This window comes from Nerophis ophidion, linkage group LG07 (genome assembly GCF_033978795.1).
Source record: "Nerophis ophidion isolate RoL-2023_Sa linkage group LG07, RoL_Noph_v1.0, whole genome shotgun sequence".
Classification (NCBI taxonomy): Eukaryota; Metazoa; Chordata; class Actinopteri; order Syngnathiformes; family Syngnathidae; genus Nerophis; species Nerophis ophidion.
This window is the reverse complement of record NC_084617.1, coordinates 3,762,086-3,790,076: the sequence shown is the minus strand read 5'-3', so window position 1 is coordinate 3,790,076 and position 27,991 is coordinate 3,762,086. Positions and strand designations below refer to the sequence as shown.

General features: G+C 42.4%; 1 protein-coding gene across 1 annotated transcript in view; it reads left to right on the top strand.

Moving 5' to 3' along the window:
• Nucleotides 1-2,970: 2,970 nt before the first annotated feature.
• The window catches only part of myo15aa (myosin XVAa), a 103,769-nt gene continuing 78,748 nt past the window's right edge, over nt 2,971-27,991 (top strand). The window contains exons 1-10 of the mRNA XM_061905204.1: nt 2,971-3,133; nt 14,543-14,625; nt 14,756-14,819; nt 14,891-15,000; nt 15,074-15,148; nt 17,360-17,450; nt 26,398-26,501; nt 26,568-26,631; nt 26,694-26,807; nt 26,886-27,047. Coding sequence (XP_061761188.1) covers nt 14,543-14,625; nt 14,756-14,819; nt 14,891-15,000; nt 15,074-15,148; nt 17,360-17,450; nt 26,398-26,501; nt 26,568-26,631; nt 26,694-26,807; nt 26,886-27,047 — 867 coding nt within the window. The 5' untranslated portion in view covers nt 2,971-3,133. The remainder of the gene's footprint in view (nt 3,134-14,542; nt 14,626-14,755; nt 14,820-14,890; nt 15,001-15,073; nt 15,149-17,359; nt 17,451-26,397; nt 26,502-26,567; nt 26,632-26,693; nt 26,808-26,885; nt 27,048-27,991) is intronic.

The following is a 27,991-nucleotide window of genomic DNA, read 5'->3' as shown; positions in this document are numbered from 1 at the left end:
ACGTCACGGGTTGTAGGGCTCCTCACATCTGAACATTGTTGATAATCATAGCCTCCAGCAGCAAGTGCAATTCGGACCGAGAAAGCGACGAGTTCCCCATTAATTTGAGCGAGGATGAAAGATTCGTGGATGAGGAAATTGAGAGTGAAGCACTAAAAAACAAAAAAGAAAAGGCGACGGCAGTGTGAGCGATTCAGATGTTATTAGACGCATTTACTAGGATAATTCTGGCAAATCCCTTATCTGCTTATTGTGTTAATAGTGTTTTAGTGAGATTATCAAGTCATACCTGAAAGTAGGACGGCTGCGGTGAACGCCAGTGTCTCTGAGAGAAGCCAATGGAGGAACCAAGATCACAGCTGCCCTTTTGACAGCTACAGGAGGAGGTTACATAATCCACTCAAGTCTCCGGTAAGAGCCGACCTAATATCACAATTTTCCCATCCAAAAACTTGCTGGTTGACGTAGAGAAACATGTTCGCTTGACCGCTCTGTGTTAAAGCTTCACACAAGAAACCCTGGCTTTGTTTCGGTTGCTAAAGGCAGCTGCAATCCACCGCTTTCCATCAACAGCATTCTTTTTTTATAGTCCATTCCCTTTTCTACCGCTTATTCCCTTTTAGGGTCGCGGGGGGCGCTGGCGCCTATATCAGCTACAATCGGGCGGAAGGCGGGGTACACCCTGGACAAGTCGCTACCTCATCGCAGCTTTTTTATAGTCTCCATTATTAATTGAACAAATTGCAAAAGATTCAGCAACACAGATGTCCAAAATACTGTGTAATTATGCGATGAAAAGAGACTAATTTTAGCCGTAAGTGGTGCTGGGCTAAAATGTCCGCTACAACCCGAGGCGTCACAAACACGCGTCATCGTACGCATCATCACTCCGCGACGTTTTCAACAAGAAACTCCGTGGGAAATTTAAAATTGTAATTTAGTAACCTAAACCGGCCGTATTGGCATGTATTGCAATGTTAATATTTCATCATTGATCAGACTGCCTGGTTGGTAGTAGTGGCTTTCAGTAGGCCTTTAACATTGCAACACATGTCATTACGGCCGGGTTAGCTTACTAAAGTGCAATTTTAAATTTTGCGCCGAAAAATCCTGCTGAAAAGTCTCGGTATGATGACGCCTGCGCGTGACGTCACGGATTGTAGAGGACATTTTGTGCCAGCATCGTTCCCAGCTATTAAGTCGTCTGTTTCCATCGCAAAATTCCACAGTATTCTGGACATCTGTGTTGTTTAATCTTTTGCAATTTGTTCTATGAACAATTGAGACATCAAAGAAGAAAGTTGTAGGTGGGAAGTGGTGTATTGCGGCCACCTTTAGCAACACAAACACAGCCGGTATTTCATTGTTTACATTCCCGAAAGATGACAGTCAAGCTTTACTATGGAACAGAGATGTCCAGCGAACACGGTTGGATTGGACCACACAAACAAAGTACAGTGTATTATGTGTATTAATAAATAACATTTTACCATTCTGTATTCTGAAGGCAATCTATGTTGTGTGCTACTCCAGCATCAATATCAGCAGCGTCCTCCTGACTGTCAGCGTCAGGTTTAAAGCGGTATGGCTCTATCCCATGTTGCGGTTGGGCCTGGTCGAGTGGTCCTGCCACCCCCACGGCTGCCACGGCACCTCTCACAGCATCTTCCCTATCTGAATTGCTCCCACTGCCCTATTGTCCTTTTTTTTTTTTTCCTAGTCCTTCACTCTCACTTTCCTCATCCACAAATCTTTCATCCTCGCTCAAATTAATGGGGAAATTGTCGCTTTCTCAGTCCGAATCGCTCTTGCTGCTGGTGGCCATATTTGTAAACAATGTTCAGATGTGAGGAGCTCCACAACCCGTGACGTCACGCGCACATCGTCTGCTACTTCCGGTACAGGCAAGGCTTTTTTATTAGCGACCAAAAGTTGCGAACTTTATCGTCGATGTTCTCTACTAAATCCTTTCAGCAATAACTTGGCAATATCTCGAAATGATCAAGTATGACACATAGAATGGACCTGCTATCCCCGTTTAAATAAGAACATCTCACTTTAGTAGGCCTTTAAAGGTTGATTCATTAAAAAAAAAGGTAAACATAGTTTCACGTAAATAAAAAATAAAAATCTTTTAAGATGGTGGTTCAAAATGAATAATTTTGCTTAGTGCCCCAACTATGCTAAAATATGTAATAAGATTATAATAGATATAAAATAACTTACTCATAAAATAAAAAAATAAATGAATTGAATATATTGCTTGATGTTGGAATTGGAATAAATCAGTAAAAATTAATGAGTGATATGTTATACACGTCAGGTTTTCAAGCGAACAAAACTTTGAGCATGAGCCCAGGATGCAGAGACGGCGGGCATAGCGAAGGTAAAAATGTATCTATCGAGGTCTCACAAAGGCTGTTATTATCAACAGAGTAATAGCTCCAACAACATTCGAGGGGTGCATCGTTTGACAAATGTGGACTCTTTTGTGTGCAGCGCATAAGGAGAAGAAGAGTTAGCTAGTCCACAATAGAAAAAGGCCGGGATGAGCTCCTTTCACCCTATTGACGCGGTGAAATACGAAGAGTATTGTGTGCGTGTGTGTGTGTGTGTGAGCTTTTTTGTGACATATGTATGTGTGGAGGACTGATAAGCACACACACACACACACACGGTATACACACTTTAAGACCTTCTATCAAGGGGTTTCACTACAGGCTGTGACGTTGGTGACCAATGGGAAACAATGATAGCTTAGTGTGTGTGTGTGTGTGTGTGTGTGTGTGTGTCTGTTTCCCGCCAATTTACACACAACGTGTCTGTACAGTTGTGTACTCAGGCTGCACACAACCCGATGTATACCTAAGTAATGCATGTTTACTAAGAAAAAACTGCTGCACTGACTATACCATGGCAACATGTACTGTATTGTATGTATTTTGCAGATATTTGCTCATCAGTGGTCACGCAATCTCTGAAAGCGTGTGTGTGTGTGTGTGTGTGTGTGTGTGTGTGTGTGTGTGTGTGTGTGACCATGGTGCTATAAAAGGTGAGCAGATGTGCCAGAGAAGATCCAGGAGGTTTCAAACAAACCATGAGCAGGGATTTGAAGGCAACATAACATAAAAAGGTAAGTCAAGATTATTTTTATTCCTATTTGTACATTCATATTTCATTTTCTTCTCATGTTTATTGTCTTAAAAAAGGGGGATGAGCGGTAGAGTACAAATGATGGATGAGTGAAAAGATTGAAAATGGATCTTGATTTGTCACAAAAGACTGGTTCTTTATTTTTTAAAATAGGACAAAAAGTCATTGTGTAATTAATAATGTACGTAATTGTTCACGGTGCACCCATTTATAACCAAATTAATCTTCTAAGATTTAGTCAAGTGCTGTACAAAACAAGCCTACAGTAAGTACTGTGTTCAAACAGTTATACTATATTGCCAAAAGTATTTGGCCACCTGCCTTGACTTGCATATGAACTTGAAGTGCCATCCCATTCCTAACCCATAGGGTTCAATATGATGTGGGTCCACCTTTTGCAGCTATTACAGCTTCAACTCTTCTGGGAAGGCTGTCCACAAGGTTGCCGATTGTGTTTATAGGAATCTTCCACCATTCTTCCAAAAGCGCATTGGTGAGGTCACACACTGGCTCTCAGTCTGCGTTCTATTTCATCCCAAAGGTGTTCTATCGGGTTCAGGTCAGGACTCTGTGCAGGCCAGTCAAGTTCATCCACACCAGACTCTGTCATCCTTGTCTTCATGGCCATTGCTTTGTGCACTGGTGCACAGTCATGTTGGAAGAAGAAGGGGCCTGCTCCAAACTGTTCCCACAAGGTTGGGAGCATGGAATTGTCCAAAACGTTTTGGTACCCTGGAGCATTGAAAGTTAATTTCACTGGAACTAAGGGGCCAAGTCCAACTCCTGAAAAACAACCCCACACCATAATTCTTCCTCCACCAAATTTCACACTCTGCACAATGCAGTCCAAAAGGTAGCGTTTTCCTGGCAACCTCCAAACCCAGACTGGTCCATCAGATTGCCGGATGGAAAAGTGTGATTCATCACTCTAGAGAAAGCGTCTCCACTGCTCTGGAGCCCAGTGGCGACGTGCTTTACACCACTGCATCCCACGCCTTGCATTGGACTTGGTGATGTATGACTTAGATGCAGCTGCTCGGCCATGGAAACCCATTCCATGAAGCTCTCTGCGTACTATACGTGGGCTAATTGCAAGGCCACATGAAGTTTGGAGGTCTCAAGGTTGGCAAGTATGGCATGAATATACGCTCCATCTAGATAAACTTGTTTGCTACTTTGTCCATTTAAGAGATGCAATCCTCTGCTCATTAGCTTAGTCGAGCAGCTTGGCGTGCTATAAAGTTAGCATGTGTTTTAGTCATTTCAATTCATTCATTCCAGCCCTTTGAGATGCTGTTTTTCCTTTTCACGGGGGTCCTATTTCTTTAAGTACACGCAACCCATTAGTAGGTAGGACCCATGTCGCCTGTTCCATGTTCCATCTGCTGGCATCTTGTGACTGTGGGGCCATTGTGTGCTTTTTACTGGCGTGTTTTTATGTGCGGGGAACTCGCCGGGCTCGGGATTGGCTGACTTTGCGCAAATTGGCGAGATGGCAAGGTGTCAGAATTGTAGCGGGTGTGACTGCTGCTGTATACAAGAAGTCAGTTTCAAGGTGTCAGTCATTGTCAGTAGAAGCCGGCAGCAAAGGTATAATGGAGCTTAAAGGCTCACAAGGAACCCGAGACCTGTCCCCTCATGCTCCGATTCACCTTCTTTGTCTGAAAAGATGATCTCTTTCACTCCCGCATTGAAAACACTGTCACTCAGCTCATTTGCAAGGTTCGAACTAAATTGTCAGAGCTCGTTCTTGTGGATCCAATTGGATTTTCCTTTCTTCAACATTTGAATGGCAGGCTCCGGCTTTGGTGTTTGGCAGATGTTTTTGAAAGCTTCTAGACTTCTGTCTGCCGTTAGTTGTAAGGTCAAACCGGCGCAGTGCTTACACTATATTGCCAGAAGTATTCGGCCATCTGCCTTGACTCACATGTGAACTTGAAGTGCCATCCCATTCCTAACCCATAGGGTTCACTATGATGTGGCTCCACCTTTTGCAGCTATTACAGCTTCAACTCTTCTGGGAAGGCTGTCCACAAGGTTGCGGAGTGTGTTCATAGGAATTTTCCACCATTCTTCAAAAAGCGCATGGGTGAGGTCACGCACTGATGTTGGTGGAGAAGGCCTGGCTCTCAGTCTCCGTTCTAATTCATCACGAAAGTGTTCTATCGGATTCAGGTCAGGACTCTGTGCAGGCCAGTCAAGTTTATCCACAACTGACTCTGTCATCCATGTCTTTATGGACCTTGCTTTGTGCACTGGTGCACAGTCATGTTGGAAGTGGAATGGGCCCGTTCCAAACTGTTCCAACAAGGTGGGAAACAGTCTCCATGCCTAAGTGCTTGATTTTATACACCTCGGGCCAATTGATTAGGACACCTGATTTCGATCATTTGGATGGGTCGCCAACTACTTTTGGCAATATACTGTATAAAATACACCAACAACCTTTACTAAATCTGTGTGTTCTTTTCAAGTCAGCGCTCCTTGGGTTATGTCATAGAGTTCTACCTGACTGCAGGTCCTTGCCAGACTATTAGAGCTTAAAGAACTTGTTAACCCCTGTTTACATGCTGTACGTTAGCTAATATAATTACTGTTTTGGGTCGAACTTTAAATACTAACATTAAAAAAAAATTGGGGTGTATGCCTATATTGATAAAACTATTCTCACCTTTGCTTCTGTGCTATTAATATACGAACATACACACATTTTCAATGAAATATTGCATTCATGTCAATTGTTTTAAGTGCCACATTTCCAGAAAGCTAACAACCTTTTCCCCTGGGTATTATTTTGTACATTTCAGACAATTTAGTTAATTTATTTTATCAGTTAGGAACGCTCTGATGTTTTTAAGGACCTTCTGCAAAAAAGCTAGTCAAAGATCATCTCTTTGACAGCACTCTAGTCTTTTTTAAAGGCCTACTGAAATGAGATGTTCTTATTTAAACGGGGATAGCAGGTCCATTCTATGTGTCATACTTGATCATTTCGCGATATTGCCATATTTTTGCTGAAAGGATTTAGTAGAGAACATCCACGATAAAGTTTGCAACTTTTGGTCGCTAATAAAAAAGCTTTGCCTGTGCCGGAAGTAGCAGACGATGTGCGCGTGACGTCACAGGTTGTAGGGCGTCTCACATCCTCACATTGTTTACAATCACAGCTACCAGCAGCAAGAGCGATTCGGACCGAGAAAGCGACAATTTCCCCATTAATTTGAGCGAGGATGAAAGATTCGTGGATGAGGAAATTTAGAGTGAAGCAGTTAAAAAAAAAAAAAAAGTAAAGGCGACGGCTCAAGGTGACGGCAGACGGAGCGATTCAGATGTTATTAGACACATTTACTAGGATAATTCTGGAAAATCCCTTATCTGCTTATTGTTTTAATAATGTTTTAGTGAGATTATAAAGTCATACCTGAAAGTCGGAGGGCTGCGGTGACCGCCAGTTTCTCTGAGAGAAGCTAATGGAGGAGCCAAGATCACAGCTGCCTTTTTGACAGCTGCAGGAGGAGGTCGCATAATCTGCTCAAGTCTCCGGTAAGAGCCGACTTAATATCACAAGTTTCCCATCCAAAAACTTGCTGGTTGACATCTGTTAGTGAATCATGTTCGCTTGACCGCTCTGTGTTAAAGCTTCACAACAAACAAAGAAACACCGGCTGTGTTTCGGTTGCTGAAGGCAGCTGCAATCCACCAACAGCATTCTTCTTTATAGTCTCCATTATTAATTGAACAAATTGCAAAAGATTCAGCAACACAGATGTCCAAAATACTGTGTAATTATGCGATGAAAAGAGACGACTTTTAGCCGTAAGTGGTGCTAGGCTAAAATGTCCCCTCCAACCAATAACGTCACAAACACGCGTCATCATTCCGCGACGTTTTCAACAGGAAACTCCGCGGGAAATTTAGAATTGTAACTTAGTAAACTAAAGCGGGCGTATTGGTATGTGTTGCAATGTTAATATTTCATCATTGATATATAAACTATCAGACTGCGTGGTCGGTACTAGTGGCTTTCAGTAAGCCTTTAACGACGGTTTGTATTGGATACCTGTTTTTGTATGCTAGCGCTGGCCTCCTTCAGCTTTGCCTATATGATTTATACTAATAAATCATTTCCTACATGCACGCTTCGTCCGGAGTGTTCTGTCTGCATCTTGGGAGAACGACCTCTGCGTCACCATGCGACCCGTTGGTTACACAAATATCCTTAATTTTACGGTCAAGCCCAAAAATATGTTCACTACCATTTTTTCCATTCCATTTTTAAATAATTCAATAGTATACTGACAAACAATAGTAATTGTTTAGTAACTTTCAGAGGAGAGTGAACATTTATTGCAATTGTAGTTTGCTCAAAAAAGGTCATAGAGTATGAACATTGCTGATTGGTTGAGGTTTTTTAAACATTCCAGTTTGAAACATAAGAATACGAAATAACAAATCTGTGGGTTTTAAATGTACAGCATGTTAAGGAAATGTTTTTGTTTACCCTATTTATTGTAGTTACAAGCTATTTCTTTGTATTTGTTATCTACCCTCCATCTACTCTGTGCTATCCTGGCTGTTAACCCCTGACACTTGCCCGCACGTATAGTATGTCGGTCGGGGACCGTGCCAGGGCGGTAGGTGACGCCTTGTGATATATTTAGAGCGACCTGCGATGAATGTTTTATCCGTGCCGTGTTTCAGAACACAGTAGCAGTCATCAAACATTCATATCTGCCACTGAGATGACCTGCTTGAATATCAGCTCATCATCAATGAATTAACATTAGGTTATTTTCAAGAAATTAACCTTGGCCTACGTCCATTCTAGGGAGCGCTGTCACAACCCAACAGACGTGTTTTAGAATAGGGGCCGAGAGCACATAGTCAACGACCTAATGCCAGACCTTGTAAAATGGAATAATGAAGCGATGAATGGTGGGATTACATTCATTGGGTCAAAATTGGTTGCAAAATTCTAATTAACTGGAGTGCTGAGATGGAGGTGTTCATCATTGATAAGGTGGAACCTCCCAGTAAAGAAGAGACAGAGAGTAACAGAGGGTTTCTACTTAATGTCCACCACGGAGACGACAGGTGTTTGTGTTTTGACTCGGTGCAGCTTTGCCTCTCAGACACAGTTTAGCAACAGCTCAGCCATCGTGCATTATTCATGCACAAGCGAGTCCGCAGATAGGGTTACCCTTAACAGTATAGCTGGTGCATTAGGGTGCCCTTTGCATCAGGGGGGATACACACACACACACACACTCTTGCAGAGATACTGTCAGAACGAGTGTATGATGAAGCATGAAGTTGAGAGCAGTGAAAGGATGAAATAGCAGGTAACCAGAGAGACATGCAAAAAGTTTCAGGAGGTCACAAAGGTCTGATAGGTAGATGTGGGACGATGCTAACTCCTGTGAATGCTGACACTCGGATTAAAAAAACTCAACCGAGGGCACACTCCAGCACTTGACATCTCCTCGCTAAAGGGACGTCCTGGCAAAGATCACATCGCAGCCAAGATGAGGATTCACCACTGGACTCATAGATTATCGTGATCATTAGAGCCACACAAACAATTCCCTGTGTGACTCTAGGAATTGACTTACACAACTACAAGGATAACGGACCAACAAGGACAAAAGACCAACAAGAACCTGTTTTTCTGCATGCTCCGTTTTCAAGGACCCAGGGAAGCAAATGCAAGCAATAACAGAAAGAAGTAAGACTGTTTTATATAGTATATTGTAGCAGTTTTCTTATTTTATGTCTTGTATCAGAGAAAGCAGTTGTGCTTGTAGACATAATTTAGTGGGCACTGACAGAAATGTGAAGTTCATTTCTGAATGCAGGGCTGAAGGACAGTAGTTTGTTTTGGTGTCATTGTTCAACATGGAGTCAGCGTGCCGCCGCGTGTGTTTTTGGACCGTACATATATCCAGGAGAATGGTGAACAACTAAAGGATGTTGTCTTTAAACAGATTACCTTAATCAAAGTTTGGCTGCTGGGTGTTGCCACTAGATCACATCATGCCACACAAAAAGACTGCTCAAAAATCTGTTGCCAAGAAAGGCAAGTCAGAGGAGTCCAAGAAGGGCGCAAAGGACAGTAAAAAGGCAGGAAAAGATGACAAGAAGGAAGCAAAGAAAGTGGAGGAGCCGGCCAAAAGAAAGGGAAAGGGCGGTGATAAGAAAGGAAAAGAAAAGAAACATGTCAGTGAATCGGAGGAGTCTGAGGAAGAAGATAGTCATGACAGTGAAGAAGTCGGGGCTACGGCAACACCTCCTTCAGTTCATGAAACAGAAAGATTAAAGGTCTCCAAGTCTCCCACAAGTGATTTACCTTCATCGGATGATGAGGATGAAGAGGAGGACAAGGGGAAGCCGCAAAAGCAGAACGGTATAGATGCAATGAATCTGAAAAAAATTAGTGATGTCCAACTCAAGGGAGTCTCCAAAATCATGATGGGCCTAACTGCAGATGGACAAAAGCAAGATGTAACAGCAGGAAAGGAGCAGAAGTTTGCTAACGGCAGGAATCCCTTTCGAGGGGCTTCCAAAGTTCTCACCGGCCTGAAGGGAAAGGCTTCTCCTTTTAGTATCTCCATCAAACCAAAGCAGCCGGAGATCACCAAACCAAAGAGGAGCCTGAAAAGCACATCCACTCTTATGATACCTCTCTCTAAGAAAAAGGAGAAGACACTTGGTGTTTCTGGCAAACCTCTTCTAAGCAACGCAACATTTTTGAATGGACTTGGGCCAAAATCTGTCTCTAAGGATCAAAAGCCAGGGCCATCAGGTTTAAGCTTATTCGGTAAAAAAGATGACAGTCCAAGCAAACCCACTACTCCTCCTCCTTCTTCTCCTCCTCCTCCTTCTCCTCCTAGTCCCAGGAAGACAATAGACCTATCCACGTTGGGTAAGAAGACGAGCATGGCTACAGAGGCTAAGGGTTTGGGAGCAAAGTTTAAAGGTATGTTTGGAAAAAAGAAAGCACCATCAATATTCAAGACAAGAGGCTGGATGTTAGCGAGAATAGCTGCAGCAACCAACTTGTTGACAGACGGGTTCCCGGGTGCTAAGGGTCACGGTCGACAAGGGGCGTGGGCACAGCGTCGTGGACGGAAACGACTGTCATTTGCAAACCGAGATACATCGCCTCGACCGACACATTATTACAATCAGGCCCTTGATTATGTCGATGATGATTATGGGTCTGATGAAGATTACAGTGACAGGCAGCAAGAGGAGTACGAACACTTTGATGATGAGGACGACGGTGAGTGGGAAGAGGAGTGTGGGTACTACGACGATGATGGAAACTTTTATCCTGATGAGGAATTTTATTATCGCGGTGATGCGGACTACAACACATACCCCTGTGAAGAGTATGCCGATTATAATGGTAATGAAGAGGTGGCGTATTACTATGGGGATGATGGAAAGCTGTATGCCATTGTGCAGGAGCCATTTGGTTATGATGGCGAAAGCGTGGAGGAGTTCTATGACCCTTTGGTCATGGATCGTAATATGGGTAATAACTATGGGATGTCAAATCCTTACACAGTGACTAGTACTCATGATGCTCTCCCAGGATTATATCAGGATCAGATGCAGAGATATACACATGTTGGCATTCACGACCCTTACCAGCAACAATATTATGTTGGTGGTGGGTTAGATTCAACAGCAACCGAACATCTTTACAGACAAGAGCAAACACCTAATTCATTTCCCGAGCAGTTCAGGGTCCCCAGGCCTCAGATAAGACTATTTGGAAAGAAAAGGCTGGAAGTAGAAACCATGTCACCACCTGCTCCTCCCACCTACATGTATAATCCTGATCAACCTTACTTTCCAACTGTCATTAACCAACAACAACCTCCCATTCGGTCAGCTTCACCAACAGCACATATCATTCAACATGAGCACATGCGACAAGCGACTGCTCATTCCCCGCTACCCAGTTACCCTCCTCAGTTGTCAGCATTTCCATTACCACAGTTTGCTGCCCAAGTGACTAATATCGCTGCCCCTCATGACCAATCATTGTTTCATATGGGGGAAATGCCATCACCGTTCTCACAAACACAGGGTACTTCATTAGTGCACTCACCCCCTTATCCACGACTTGCTTTATCAAACCCAATGAATGGAACTACACCTTCCTCACACAGGCCAGGGATCCATTCACCAAACCACATGGGGCACCAAATACACAGCCAGCCTGACCACTTTTCCCCTCTTTTACACGGGGTAGACTTCCAATACGAGACCCCATTGGTAAGCCCAGGACTAACATTTCCACAAAGACTACAAAGCCCTTCTGCTTCTCCACAAATCCAAAGGAGAGGAGTGCCGTTTACAGCCCAACTATCCGAAACAACTAAAGCAGGCGAAATCAGGCTGGAAAGGGCTCAGGTCCAATCTCCACTTTTAAGCTCAGCAGCATCCCCAAGAGGATCTCTGAGGAAGAAGGAAGGCCACCCTCCTGATCCAAGATTTTCTCTACCTCAAAATTCAGTGCATCCTCCATCTACCAGACCACAGTTATTCAGAAACAGAAAGTCCAAGTTGAGGAATTCACCTTCTCCCCCACTATCAGGTTTGCCAAGAGAAACCCCTTCTCTATTTGAGAGAGCATCATCTCCCCATCAAACTATTGACCATGCCTCTATCTATCATCCTCCATCTTTTTCCCAATCATTTAATACCAGCCACTCTCCTCCCACCCGCTCCTCTACTCAGAAATTTAGAGGTGGTCCAGTAAGTCCAAGTCATGTTCCCATGGGGACCGTGAAACCATCCCCAGCTAAACACTACTCAAGAAGACAAAGTAGGCGGGGAGCCCCTGTTACTCAACATGTAGCCCCTTTCAGGTCCTCTATCCACAGTAACTCAGGCTCCTCTTCCAAACAAATGAATGGAGCTGCTGGAGTTCCTGTGTTATCCAGGAAAGGCGCACAACCTCGAAATTCAGACCCACATTCAAGTTTTCAAAGACCTATCGGTAGAGGACAGCCATTTGTTCGTATGCCCAGAAACAAGTCCTCCCCTTCACTCAGACATTCATTTAGAGCAGCCCCTCCAAGGCCTCTGGTGCCTCAGCAGCATTCAATGAAACACGGTGGTTCTTTTTCTCCCCAACCTTTAGGACATGGCATCCACAATGGACTGCAATATTCACAAACATTTCAGAATTGCAACTCATTTACCACACTCCCTTATTCAGCCTATCCTGAAAACCAAGGAATTAATCCACAGCCCCCCCTGCCTCATGAAATTATGAGTTCCCAGAATGTAGGAGAAACATCTTTTCAAAGTCCAGTACCTTATCCAATCCCCTCACCCCCGCAGAGTATGCACCAGTTGGATTACACAATTACTGACCCTGGCACATCTGCATTTCATACAGATTATTCACCAAATCTTGAAGGTTTCTCATTTCCCCCCTCCCAACTTCCACCTCATCCTTATACTACTCCATATTGTTCTCCTTTACAGAGGCCTCCAATACCTCAAACACAGCAACAAGCCTCTCTTGACAACCCCCTTGTCAATGAATATATAAAGAAAAGTCCAACCACAGTATCTCATGGGGAGGTAGCGCAGAGTCAAAATGTCCTTTTAGGTCAATCAAAATCTATTATGCAGGACATGCGCAGTGCTTCATACGCCTCTCCTTTACAACCTAATGCCAGCCTGAATACATCCGTTCTCTCACACCATACGACAGCATCTCATGAACCGTCCATCCCTCACTCACCACAGTTGTCCTCCGCTATGCGTAATTCCCAACTACACAACACATCTTTTACCTCACCTCTTCAGCAACATAGCTCTCCCATGTCTCATACCTCTCCACCTCATCAGACTGTCAAAGTTAATGCTCCACAACTCTCAGGGTTTCAGACTGCACAAGTGCAAGAATCTATGTCTAAACTCAGACATGACTCCTTTACAATGCTCCCAAATCCTGCCGAGGCCAAGTTTACCACTATTGCTGGAGGTGATGGTTTTGATGGAGCAAAGCAGTCCCGCCCTCTGCTCTCAAATGCACTGCGGAATCCGACCGTACATCAGGCTTCCTACCAACTACCTGATGGAACTATTGTCAACAGGAGTGAACCCGTTGAATCTTTTTCCGGACCGTCTCTTTCCACCCCGATGCTGTCCTCTGCCTTACTGAATCCCCATTTGCAGAAAGGCACATATCAGTTACCTAACAAAACTCCAGTGTGCAGTTCAGAACCCGCTTCTGCTATCAGCCTTGCGTCACCTATGCTTTCTTCTGCATTATTGAATCCCAAAATTAGCAAAGCCACCTACAAACTGCCCGATGGCTCCTCAGTTCCGAGAAGTCAACCATCATCTGAGAAAATCACAACATCCCCTTCTGTGCTATCCTCTGCTCTTCTAAATAATAATGTCCAAAAGGCCTCTTATAAACTACCAACCCATTCAATTCAAGTTCAAACAAAGGAAGAGATGCAGAATTTCAAAAGTCCAACCCTAACACAATCTCAGCTTCCAGAAGGGTCATCACTTCCACTGAATCAACCTCAAGCTGCAGAATCATTGTCCTCTGGGCCCATCCTCTCTGGTGCCTTGTTGAACACCAATATCCGTGGTGCCTCTTACAGACTCCCAAACCAATCACTGCTAAGGCAGAGTGGTCCCAAGGTGGCTCCATCTGTTGACCTCTCAAATGCTCTTAGTAACCAGAACTTCAGTCGTTCCAGTTACCATTTACCATCTAGTGCTTTGATGACCCACCAGCAGTCCCCCTCGACACCTCAAACAGTTAACCTGTCCTGTGCTTTGTCAAAAAACCCAAACATTCGTGAGGCAAATTTACGTCTACCCAATGCCAACATCCTGCCTAGACGAGGTGCCCCACGTGGCCCAGAGCCCCGGTCTTTAAACCTTTCTGGTGCTCTACAGAACCCACTCCTCCAGAGGGCTTCTTACAGCCTACCCTCTACATGTGCTGTGGTTTCACCCCAAGTCCAAGATGCTGACCCTGAACAACACTGGGCTTGTGACCCTGGAGTTGAAACCTTAGCTCAGCAGCATGATATGGATGTGTGGGCATCAGAGAAGGTCTTACCTCATGGGACGGTACAAAACCTCAACAAATGGTCCATGTATAGAGATGAGAAGCTAACGGTCCACCATGACTTGATGGATCAGCAAAAGATGGTGCCTGACCCAGTAGTGTGTAATGTCAGCAGGGAGGGGGAACCTCGGGGTCCCTGGTTTGACAAGGTGAATGTTCCTGAATTACATGACAGCGCATATACTCGAAATATTTCAATCATTTACTGTATGTTAAAGGTCTTGAACCTGAAACAATGTTGAGGTTATTGCATGCTTTGTATTCCAGATGTACTCCATCAGATGTCTGCCCATGGTGGCTCACCGCGAGCAACGTGAGGAAGACGGAGTGGAGGACATGACACAACTTGAGTAATGATGGCACTCACACATCCACCTATGAAGAGACAAAGCAGACTACACTTAGCCTTCTGAGCACAAAACAAAATGAGAAAAATGTGTTATCTGACAAAATATGTCGTTTTGCGTCTGCTTTCGTCAGGGAAATGCACGAAGGGGCTGTTCTTCAGAACCTGAGGAAAAGGTTTCAACGAGAGTTTATTTATGTAAGTGCCATCCTTATCTGAAATTGCATGTTAAAAAATGTGATTTAATTTCTTTGTTCTGTACCATTTAGACATACATAGGTAGTATTCTGGTTTCTGTAAACCCTTATAAGATGTATAACATCTATGGGACGGACATGGTGCTGAAGTACAAGGGCTGCGCCTTGGGCGAGAATCCCCCGTAAGTCATTATTATATCTACCTCTAACTATACTTTATTTAAGATTATCTAATCTCACTCTTTGTTTACTCAGACATTTGTTTGCCATTGCAAACGCTGCTTATTCCAAAATGATGGATGCCAAACACTACCAGGTCATAATAATCAGGTAGGAGGCTGACTTATCTACACACACTTGACACACTTCACATTAGAGGCCAGGGGAAGGCATTTCTCCCACAGATTACTCTGATTTCACATTTTATATTATTGTGTAGGTTTACTTACCTTATTTCCTTGAATTGCCGCCAAGGCGCTAATTAATTTAAAACCTTTTCTCACTCCGGCGTTTACCAAAGGCATGCGGTAAAGGCAAGCATGCGCTAATTGTTTTAAAACCTCTCTTCACTCCGGCGCTTACCAAAGGCATGCGGTAAATTTAGGCCAGCGCTTATAAATTTGAGTGTGATGTAAGGATACCATCATGAAAAGCACATTTAATAAAAAAAATAAAAAAACTTTATTATGGTCTTACCTTTACTTATAAATGAAGTCCATGCGCAGCTCCTTCTGATCAAAAGCATCGATAACTTGTTTATAGAAGTCTGTAAAATTTGAATCATGGTAGACTATTATGAGGCACAATTCTCCAAACAATACTAACCAAACACTTGTGAAAAGATGTAGAAATAGAATCCATGATTCAATACTAACTTACACTACTAAATTAGCAGCTACTAAATTAGCAGTTTAATTCATGTTTTCTGTACATGTTCACAAACTCTGTACAATCATTCAGGATGTTTACATGAATACATATCTATATAGGGTTGTAACAATACCGGTACAAAAATGTATTTTGATACTTCTCGAAATAAAAGTGACCAGAGAAAAATGGCATTATTGTCTTTATTTGAACAAAAGATATTGGGTACATTAAACATGTTTTTTTTGCAATTTAGTCCTTAAATAAAATAGTGAACATACTAGACAACTTGTCTTTTAGTAGTAAGTAAACAAACAAAGACTGCTAATTAGTCTGCTGACGTATGCAGTAACATATTGTGTCATTTATACACCTATTATTTTGTACACATTATAAAGGACAAACTGTAAAAATGGATTATTAATCTACTTGATCATTTACTGTTAATATCTGCTTATTCTCTATTTTAACATGTTCTATCTACACTTCTGTTAAAATGTAATAATCACTTATTCTTCTCTTCTTTGATACTTGACGTTAGTTTTGAATGATACCACACATATAGGTATCGATTCGATATCAAGTATTTACAGAATCATACAATCAAATATAATGCCTAATAAACCAATACTGATGTAAAGGTTGGTGTCACGCTCTTTTCTGTTTTAACAAGTTCTATCTACACTTCTGTTAAAATGTAATAATTACTTATTCTTCTCTTTTTTGATACTTTACATTAGTTTTAGATGATACCACAAATTGAGGTCTCAATCCGATACCAAGTAGTTACAGGATCATGCATTGGTAATTTTCAGAGTCCTCATGTGTCCAGGGACATATTTCCTGAGTTTATAAACATAGTATGAATATTAAAATAAGGAAAAACGATTTTGTAGTGATAAAAAATATCAATGTAATCATAGTAGTATCGACCAGATAAGCTCTTGCACTTGATATCATTACAGTTGATGTCAGGTGTAGATCCACCAATGGCGTTTGTTTACATTGTGAAGCCGGTGAGCAACGGTGTTAAGTGAGGCATGTTTAGCTATTCCTCGTCCTGCAATGTTAAGGATACTTGTAATAAACTTACTTTGTCGCCATGGAGGTGAGGATTAGTGATTTAGAAGTAGCTAAAACACTGCCCACTGTGGATGGACGTTAGCTGCTAACTAGCTAGCCATGTCGTAAAGCACCTCTTCCTAAGAGTGTTTCAGTGTTATAAGTTCAACTTTAGCTTTACTTTTTACACCAAAATGCGTCCTTTCTTCATTTTCTGTCCACACACTGTGTCTGCTTGTAAGTACTCTGTGTGTGTGCACCGCCAAACATGCTCCTCTGATCTTAAAACCAGCAATGTCGCGACATGACAACGACGCGTCGGTATTTTTTAGAGGCGGCATAGTACCGAATATGGTTCGTTAGTATTGCGGTACTATACTAGTACCGGTATACCGTACAACCCTGTATCTAGATGTATCAAACAAAAACTACACAACAATATGAGATCATCCCCAATTATTCTCAATGCTGTGCTGTGAAAACAATGTATTTAATTTCCTATTGCAATAACAGTAATTGTCATACATTCCTATAAAAAAATGCATGAGTTTTGAACACTGATATCAGGCTCAGTAGTGTATTATAATGTATATAATGCTTACTCTTTTTCAGTGGGGAGAGCGGTTCCGGCAAAACAGAGGCCACCAAACTAGTTCTTCGCTACCTGGTAGCTTTACATCAAACATGCAAGCTTTCTCAACAGGTAAGCAACACACTATGACCAACAGGTAAGTAACACACTATGACACACATGCTGAAGTTCACCATGTCTAACTCCATTTGTTTGTTCCTGCCCTCCCACGGGTGCAGATTGAGGTATTGCACTTCCTTTGCTGTTTACATGATCAAACTCATCTTTACATTCACAGTAGCAGTTGGTGTGTTTTGCTGTGGTGTGGCATCATGCATCCGCACACATATATCATCCTGTGAATGCTCCAAAGCAGCCTATTCAGGGTTTGCAGACTTTCCCTTGACAAATTCCAAAAATTCCTAGATTTCCCAGAATTCCAGCTTTTCCTGGACCTTTTTCCCCATTCAAAATGAATTGGCCATTTTTCAAACTTCCACCATTTCCACATTTTTCAACCTATTCAAACCATCCCGCCTTCAACATATTCTAACATTCTGGAAATTCAAACTTCCTCTTTTACAACTTAAAAAAAAATTCAGGATTTTCCAGAATTCCTGCTTTTCCAAAGCCCTATTTCTACCCTTTGTTCTGGCGACTACTCCTTCCACATTTTTCAACTCATTACAACCGTTCCACCCTCAAAACATTCTTCTTAATCAGAACTGCTCTACCCTTCCAACTTCAAACTGTTCAGCCTATTCGGGAATTTCGGGCTTTCCCTTGACAAATTCCCAGATTTCCCAGAATTCCAGGTTTTCCGGGACATTTTTCCCATTGAAAATTAATTGGCCATTTTAAAATTTCCACCATTTCCACATTTTTCAACTTATTCAAACAATTCAACCTTCAACACATTTCAACATCCTGGAAATTCAAACTACTCTTTTTCCAACTTCAAAAAATTCCAGGATTTTCCAGAATTCCTGTTTTTTCAAAGCCCTATTTCCACCCTTTTTTCTGGCAACTACTCCTTCCACATTTTTCAACCTATTCAACACATTTCACCATCCTGGAAATTGAAACGTCGCCTTTTTCCAAGTTCAAAAAAGTTTCAGGATTTTCCAGAATTCCTGGTTTTGGAAAGCCCTATTGCCACCCTTTTTTCTGTCGACTACTCCTTCCACATTTTTCAACGCATTTCAACCGTTCCACCCTCAAAACATTTTTCTTAATCAGGTCGCTCGACCTTCCACATTTTTCACCCGATTCAAAGCGTTCCAACTTCAAGCTGTTCAGCCTATTTGTGAATCACAGGTTTTCCCTTGAAAAATTCAAAAATGTTCCAGATTTCCCAGAATTCCAGTTTTTCCGGGACCTTTTTCCCATTGAAAATGAATTGGCCATTTTTCAAACTTCCACCATTTCCACATTTTTCAACCTATTCAAACCATTCAAAAAAACATTCCACCTTAAACACATTTCACCATCCTGGAAATTTAAACTTCCTCTTTTTCCAACTTAAAGAGGATTTTCCAGAATTCCTGCTTTTCCAAAGCCCTATTTCTACCCTTTGTTCTGGCGACTACTTCTTCCACATTTTTCAACGCATTCCAAACGTTCCACCCTCAAAACATTCTTCTTAATCAGGACTCCTCTACCCTTCCCACTTCAAACTGTTCAGCCTATTCGGGAATTTCGGGCTTTCCCTTGACAAATTCCCAGATTTCCCCGAATTCCAGGTTTTCCGGGACATTTTTCCCATTGAAAATTAATTGGCCATTTTTCAAACTTCCACCTTTTCCACATTTTTCAACTTATTCAAACCATTCAACCTTCAACACATTTCAACATCCTGGAAATTCAAACTACTCTTTTTCCAACTTCAAAAAATTCCAGGATTTTCCAGAATTCCTGTTTTTTCAAAGCCCTATTTCCACCCTTTTTTCTGGCAACTACTCCTTCCACATTTTTCAACCTATTCAACACATTTCATCATCCTGGAAATTGAAACATCCCCTTTTTCCAAGTTCAAAAAAGCTTCAGGATTTTCCAGAATTCCTGGTTTTCGAAAGCCTTATTGCCACCCTTTTTTTCCGTCGACTACTCCTTCCACATTTTTCAACGCATTTCAACCGTTCCACCCTCAAAACATTTTTCTTAATCAGGTCGCTCGACCTTCCACATTTTTCACCCGATTCAAAGCGTTCCAACTTCAAGCTGTTCAGCCTATTTGTGAATCACGGGTTTTCCTTTGACAAATTCCCAAATTTTCCAGATTTGCCAGAATTCCAGTTTTTCCGGGACCTTTTTCCCATTGAAAATGAATTGGCCATTTTTCAAACTTCCACCATTTCCACATTTTAAACCTATTCAAACCATTCAAAAAAACATTCCACCTTAAACACATTTCACCATCCTGGAAATTTAAACTTCCTCTTTTTCCAACTTAAAGAGGATTTTCCAGAATTCCTGCTTTTCCAAAGCCCTATTTCTACCCTTTGTTCTGTCGACTACTCCTTCCACATTTTTCAACGCATTCCAACCGTTCCACCCTCAAAACATTCTTCTTAATCAGGACTGCTCTACCCTTCCAACTTCAAACTGTTCAGCCTATTCGGGAATTTCGGGCTTTCCCTTAACAAATTCCCAGATTTCACAGAATTCCAGGTTTTCCGGGACATTGTTCCCATTGAAAATTAATTGGCCATTTTTCAAACTTCCACCATTTCCACATTTTTCAACTTATTCAAACCATTCAACCTTCAACACATTTCAACATCCTGGAAATTCAAACTACTCCTTTTTTCCAACTTCAAAAAATTCCAGGATTTTCCAGAATTCCTGTTTTTTCAAAGCCCTATTTCCACCCTTTTTTCTGGCAACTACTCCTTCCACATTTTTCAACCTATTCAACACATTTCATCATCCTGGAAATTGAAACATCCCCTTTTTCCAAGTTCAAAAAAGCTTCAGGATTTTCCAGAATTCCTGGTTTTCCAAAGCCCTATTGCCACATTTTTTTCTGTCAACTACTCCTTCCACATTTTTTAACCTATTCAAACCATTCAAAAAAATATTCCACCTTAAACACATTTCAGCATCCTGGAAATTTAAACTTCCTCTTTTTCTAACTTAAAGAGGATTTTCCAGAATTCCTGCTTTTCCAAAGCCCTATTTCTACCCTTTGTTCTGTCGACTACTCCTTCCACATTTTTCAACGCATTCCAACCGTTCCACCCTCAAAACATTCTTCTTAATCAGGACTGCTCTACCCTTCCAACTTCAAAAAATTCCAGGATTTTCCAGAATTCCTGTTTTTTCAAAGCCCTATTTCCACCCTTTTTTCTGGCAACTACTCCTTACACATTTTTCAACCTATTCAACACATTTCATCATCCTGGAAATTGAAACGTCCCCTTTTTCCAAGTTCAAAAAAGTTTCAGAATTTTCCAGAATTCCTGGTTTTCCAAAGCCTTATTGTCACCCTTTTTTCTGTCGACTACTCCTTCCACATTTTTCAACACATTTCAACCGTTCCACCCTCAAAACATTTTTCTTAATCAGGTCCGCTCGACCTTCCACATTTTTCACCCGATTCAAAGTGTTCCAACTTCAAGCTGTTCAGCCTATTCGGGAAACGCGGGTTTTCCCTTGACAAATTCCCAAATTTTCCAGATTTCCCAGAATTCCAGTTTTTCCAAAACATTTTTCCCATTGAAAATGAATTGGCCATTTTTCAAACTTCCACCATTTCCACATTTTTCAACCTATTCAAACCATTCAAAAAAATATTCCACCTTAAACACATTTCACCATCCTGGAAATTTAAACTTCCTCTTTTTCCGACTTAAAGAGGATTTTCCAGAATTCCTGCTTTTCCAAAGCCCTATTGTTCTGTCGACTACTTCTTCCACATTTTTCAATGCATTTTAACCGTTCCACCCTCAAAACATTCGTCTTAATCAGGACCAAAAACAAAGGTGTTTTTTGAACTGGAAAAATTCCCGGTTTTCCTGCAATTCCAGGAATTCCATAATACCATTTCTCATTTCAACATGTTACTACTTCAACATTTCCCTACCGATTTGAAACATTTCAACACCAACCATTTCAACTCATTCAGACCATTCAAGTTTTTCACCATTTTCAAAACAATTACCGCTTTTCCAGAAATTCCCAAATTTTGGGGAAATTCCCAAAGAAATCAATTGGTCATTCTTCAAACTTCCACAATTCCCTCATTCTTAAAAAAATTCAAACTTTCCACTTTTAACAAATTCCACCATTCTGGAAATTCAAAGTACCCTTTTTCCAAGCTAAAAAAAATTCCAGATTTTCCCGAAATTCCCTTATACCATTTACTACTTCAACACATATTGCCCAATTTAAGCAATTCTAACACCAACCCTTTCAGCTCATTTAAGACGTTCATGCTCCTTATCATATTCAAAAAAATCCCGCTTTTCCCAAAAATCCTAAATTTCCAGGAAGTTCCCATTGAAATGAATGGGACATTTTTCCACGTTGCACAATTCCCACAATGTTCAACCTATTCAAACCATTCCAACATTAGCACATCCCACTCATCCTGGACATTCAAACGAACACTTTCCCAAGTTCCAAACCAAATTCTGTTTTTCCTGGAAATTCTTACTCTTCAACATTCAAACTATTCTTATATTCATTCTACATTATGTCAGCATTTCACTTTAACTTCAGTATTGGAGCATTCACACGCAATTCCTTTAGGAATTGCATCTTCTGGTCAACATTTAAAACTCTTCCTTGTGGTCTAGATAATTTATATTGGATATGTTTTAGTGTAAATCAGGGGTCTCAGACACGCCGCTCGTGGGCCAATTGCAGCCCGTGAGACGTTATTTTGCGGCCCGCACCTTGATATGAAAATTTATTGTTAGTCCGGCCCACAAGTTTTATATGAATGGCGCTTGACAGCGTCATATTTGCAAACCCTCCCGATTATTCCGGTAGACTACCGAATTTCAGATTCTGTCGATCTTCACCCAAACAAACAATGTTCAGGGGCGGCCGCTATGGCACTTCCTTTAACGTCTACCACCTGTACAACTAGTGTGCCAGCTCAGTCATATGATGTGTGTATCTATTTAAACACACGTGAGAGACTGCAAGACTTACTTAGTCAACAGCCAGACAGGTCACACTGAGGGTGGCCGTGTAAACAACTTTAACACTGTTACAAATATGCGCCACACTGTGAACCCACACCAAACATGAATGACAAACACATTTTGGGAGAACGTCCGCGCCGTAACACAACATAAACACAACAGACCAAATACCAAGAATCCCATGCATCCCTAACTCTTCCGGGAGTCTGTCCATCAAACCCTGCCCCACCCATTAACACCCCCATTTGTAACAGTGTTAAAGTTGTTTATACGGCCACCCTCAGTGTGACCTGTATGGCTGTTGACCAAGTATGTCTTGCAGTCTCTAACATGTGTCTGCATAAGCCTCATACAACATGTGACTGGACCGGCACGCTGTTAAAGGCCTACTGAAAGCCACTACTACCCACCACGCAGTCTGATAGTTTATATATCAATGATGAAATATTAACATTGCAACACATGCCAATACGGCTTTTTTAGTTTACTAAATTACAATTTTAAATTTCCCGGGAGTTTCGTCTTGGAAACGTTGTGTAATGATGACGTGTACGCAGGACGTCACGCGTTTTTAGGAAGTATGAGCACTACGCACACACACAGGTAAAAGTCGTCTGCTTTAACAGCATAATTACACAGTATTTTGGAGATCTGTGTTGCTGAATCATTTGCAATTTGTTCAGTTAATATTGGATAAGTCACAATAGAAAGATGGAGCTGGGAAGCTTTAGCCTTTAGCCACACAAACACACGGTGATTCCTTGTTTAAAATTCCCGGAGCTAAAACTTTACTATGGATCGGAGCGCGGTCAAGCAGACATGGATCCCAACCGAATATCAACCAGCAGGTTTCGGTGAGAAAATTGTGGTTAAAAAGTCGGCACTTACCGGATATCAGCTGAGCTTGTGTCGTCCGTACAGCTGCCGTCGACACCTGTGAGACATGGCGTCAACACACCCGTGGACAAACCCCTCCGACTATCAGGTAATATTAAACTCACTGAAACACTAACAACACAATAGAAAGATAAGGGATTTCCCAGAATTAACCTAGTAAATGCGTTTAAAAACATCAAAATACGTCCCAATGCTATCGCGTTTTTGTTTTTTTAACTCGTTTTTTTTTTTTTTTTCTAGTCCATCGCTATCAATATCCTTAAACACGAATCTTTCATCTTCGCTCAAATTAATGGGGATATTGTCGTTTTCTCGGTCCGAATAACTGTTTTTGTTGGAGGCTCCCATTTGGTGACCGCAGGATTAGGTCTCTGCTTTTTGCAGATAATGTGGTCCTGATGGCTTCATCTGACCGGGATCTTCAGCTCTCACTGGATCGGTTCGCAGCCGAGTGTGAAGCGACCGGAATGAGAATCAGCACCTCCAAGTCCGAGTCCATGATTCTCGCCCGGAAAAGGGTGGAATGCCATCTCCGGGTTGGGGAGGAGACCCTGCCCCAAGTGGAGGAGTTCAAGTACCTAGGAGTCTTGTTCACGAGTGGGGGAAGAGTGGATGGTGAGATCGACAGGCGGATCGGTGCGGCGTCTTCAGTAATGCGGACGTTGTACCGATCCGTTGTGGTGAAGAAGGAGCTGAGCCGGAAGGCAAAGCTCTCAATTTACCGGTCGATCTACGTTCCCATCCTCACCTATGGTCATGAACTTTGGGTCATGACCGAAAGGATAAAATCACGGGTACAAGCGGCCGAAATGAGTTTCTTCCGCCGTGTGGCGGGTCTCTCCCTTAGAGATAGGGTGAGAAGCTCTGCCATCCGGGAGGAACTCAAAGTAAAGCCGCTACTCCTCCACATGGAGAGGAGCCAGATGAGGTGGTTCGGGCATCTGGTCAGGATGCCACCCGAACGCCTCCCTAGGGAGGTGTTTAGGGCACGTCCAACCGGTAGGAGGCCACGGGGAAGACCCAGGACACGTTGGGAAGACTATGTCTCCCGGCTGGCCCGGGAACGCCTCAGGATCCCCCGGGAAGAGCTAGACGAAGTGGCTGGGGAGAGGGAAGTCTGGGTTTCCCTGCTTAGGCTGCTGCCCCCGCGACCCAACCTCGGATAAGCGGAAGAAGATGGATGGATGGATGGATGGCTCCCATTAAAATCAATGTGAATATGTGAGGAGCCCCCACACTTGCGACGTCATCGTCTGCGACTTCCGCTAAAGGCGAGGCTTTTTCAGGAAGTAGCAAAAGTGGCGAACTTTATCGTAGATTTTCCCTACGAAATCCTTTCAGCAAAAATATGGCAATATCGTGAAATGATCAAGTATGACACATAGAATGGACCTGCTATTCCCGTTTAAATAAGAACATCTCATTTCAGTAGGCCTTTAATATGAGAAAAGGCGGATGCAATGATATGTTATAGAGGACGTTAAGGGCGTTTCTAATGTCGGCCGGGTGAAAATATGGACAAATTTGGTGCACCGAAATTCAGGAGTCTCCTGGAAAAATCGGGAGGGTTGGCAAGTATTTTGCCAGGGCTGGAAAGCCATTCAAAGAAGGTCAATTCATTAGGAAGTGCATGTTAGATTTTTTAAGAAATATTTCTTGCGGCCCAGCCTCACCCAGTTTCTGCATCCAGTCATTTGAGTTTGAGACCCCTGCTGTAAATTATGCTCGACATTCACTTTTATAACCCTTTTTCTCGTTTTGATGTAAGATCTTCCATTCTGGAAATTGAAACCATGCCCCACCCTCTCCAAAAGTACCATCATTTATCTTTTAAAATTGCACACTGTTGGATTATAGTAGTTTAATAGTGTGTCATAGTAGTTTAGTATAGTAGTGTAACACAACATTTATAAGTCAAGAACAATGAAAAGGGTCCTCTCTGAAGAAGTGGCTTACCGCATTTCCTTGAATTGCCGCCGGGCGTATAGTACGCGCCTGCCGTGAATTACTGCCGGGTCAAACTCGCTTCGCAAAATAATTAGCGCATGCTTAGTATTACCGCCCGGTCAAACTGGTGACGTCACGAGTGATACTTCCCCTGTCATAATTTTCAAAATGGAGGAGGATGATTTCAATACCAGTAATTTGAAATCGCATAAAGGGAAGAAGATTAAGAGCTATTCAGTAGTATTTAAGGTCCAAGCTATTGAATACCGGTATGCTAAAAAGAGCAGTAAGCAGCTATGTTTTATTAATATACCTGTGAAGCCAACGGTCCGACAGACAGGCAGGGCACGCTGGAGCCCGGCCCAAGATGGCAGCGAGGAGACGGCGAGGGAGCGGAGAGGAAAGGAGGAGCGGAAGAGCGACCTGGACTGAGGTTTTATTGAAAAATAAAAAAAGTCAAACTGCTCAAGCCATGTCCTTCCTTGGTGGTCCTGGGAACCCGCAAGACGACGGCTTGAGACCGTCACAATACCGTAGCTGTGTCTGTCAAATATGAATCATTAAATGACTCCCACCTCCTGGTGGTAGAGGGCGCTAGTGATCCTTCTTGCGACTACTCGGCTGCAGAAGAAGTGAGAATGAGTGACGTGATATGTGCAGGGACGGATATGACGGACCTTCTGATAGCAGTTTTCTAAACTGGACTTTCAATCGAAGCAGGAGGTAATAAAGGACAATCTCCATGGAGACAGAGAGACACATAAAACTGAAAAAAAGATAAGGAAGACTTCTATAAACAAGTTATCGATGCTTTTGATCAGAAGGAGCTGCGCATGGACTTCATTTATAAGTAAAGGTAAGACCATAATAAAGTTTTTTTTTAATTAAATGTTTTTATGATGGTATGCTTACATCACACTCAAATTTTTACCGCATGCCTTTGGTAAGTGCAGGAGTGAGAAGAGGTTTTAAATTAGTTAGCGCCCTGGCGGCAATTCAAGGAAATCCGGTAGTTCAGATGCTGCATTTTCCTTGTCTTTGTCACCAATGGCTAGATGTGTTGTGTGTTTAATGGCCACTAGATACTTGAGGCCGCTCCTCTGCTGGAATCTTTTGGAAATGCCAAAACTGTACGTAACGATAATTCCAGCCGCTTCGGGAAATACATGGAAATCTTTGTGGAGGAGTGAGTATGACACTTACTGCAAAAGTCTTGTAGCAACTTGGAGCTCACGTCTTCTCCTCTGCCTAGTGGTGGGATCCATGGTGCCATAACTTCTCAGTATCTTCTGGAAAAGTCTCGCATTGTCTTTCAGGTGACGCAATCACGACAACGTCCTTTTACACCCTGTTGAAAAAAAATTATTTTTCTTTTCAGGCCAAAGATGAGAGGAACTATCATATATTCTACGAGATGCTAGCAGGTCTGCCATCACAGCAGAAACAGACTTTCTATCTCCAGGAGGCTGAGACTTACTATTACCTCAACCAGGTGGACGGCGACATCCAGAGCCCTTCCTCAGATGATGTCAATCATTACCTGCTTTCTCTTTCCTTGCTGACGCCGTAGGGAGGGGATTGTAGGATCACGGGAAAGGATGATGCTGAGGACTTCCAGCGTTTGCTTGCCGCCATGGAGATCCTTCACTTCAGCCCGGACGACCAGTCGGCCATCTTAAGAGTGCTGTCTTCCATATTGCACTTGGGCAATGTCTACTTCCAGAAGTATCAGGTAGGGCTTCTATGGACATAATAATCATGTGACTAGGCCAGGCTTTTTCTGTCCTGAATTATTTGGTGGACTATTACTCATGTGATAGACATGCTACTGTGCAACAGCACTTTACTTTTTCCACATTTGTATGTTACAGCCGTATTTGAAATTGAATAAATTAATTTTTGTCCTCACAATTCTACACACAATACCCTATAAGGACAATGTAAAAACATTTTCTTTGTTTAGCTTTTTGAAATGTATTAAAAGTGGCTGTGTTGGAGCCACTATGGTTTGAACTTTCACAGTATCATGTTAGACCCGCTCGACATCCATTGCTTTCGGTCCCTTAGAGGGGGGGGGGTAGCCCACATCTGAGGTCCTCTCCAAGGTTTCTCATAGTCAGCATTGTCACTGGCGTCCCACTGGGTGTGAGTTTTCCTTGCCCTTTTGTGGGTTCTTCCGAGGATGTCGTAGTCGTAATGAGTTGTGCAGTCCTTTGAGACATTTGTGATTTGGGGCTATATAAATAAACATTGATTGATTGATTGAAAAAAAAATGTGTACGTAAGTATTCATAGCCTTTGCGCAAAACTAGGAGGCAAGTACAGCATCAAGTCTTGCTGAATGGCTTGGCACACCTATCTTTCGGCAGTTTCGCCCATTCTTCTTTCCAGCACCTCTCAAGCTCCATCAGGTTGGATTGGAAGCAAATTGATATTATTTGAAAAAGTAAGCAGAAGCTTGTTTCAGATCTCTCTAGAGATGTCCAATCGGATTTAAGTCTAGGCCCCGGCTAGTATTTTCAGTATATGTGTGTGTGTGTGTGTGTGTGTGTGTGTGTGTGTGTGTGTGTGTGTGTGTGTGTGTGTGTGTGTGTGTGTGTGTGTGTGTGTGTGTGTGTGTGTGTGTGTGTGTGTGTGTGTGTGTGTGTGTGTGGGTCCATGTATATATATATATTA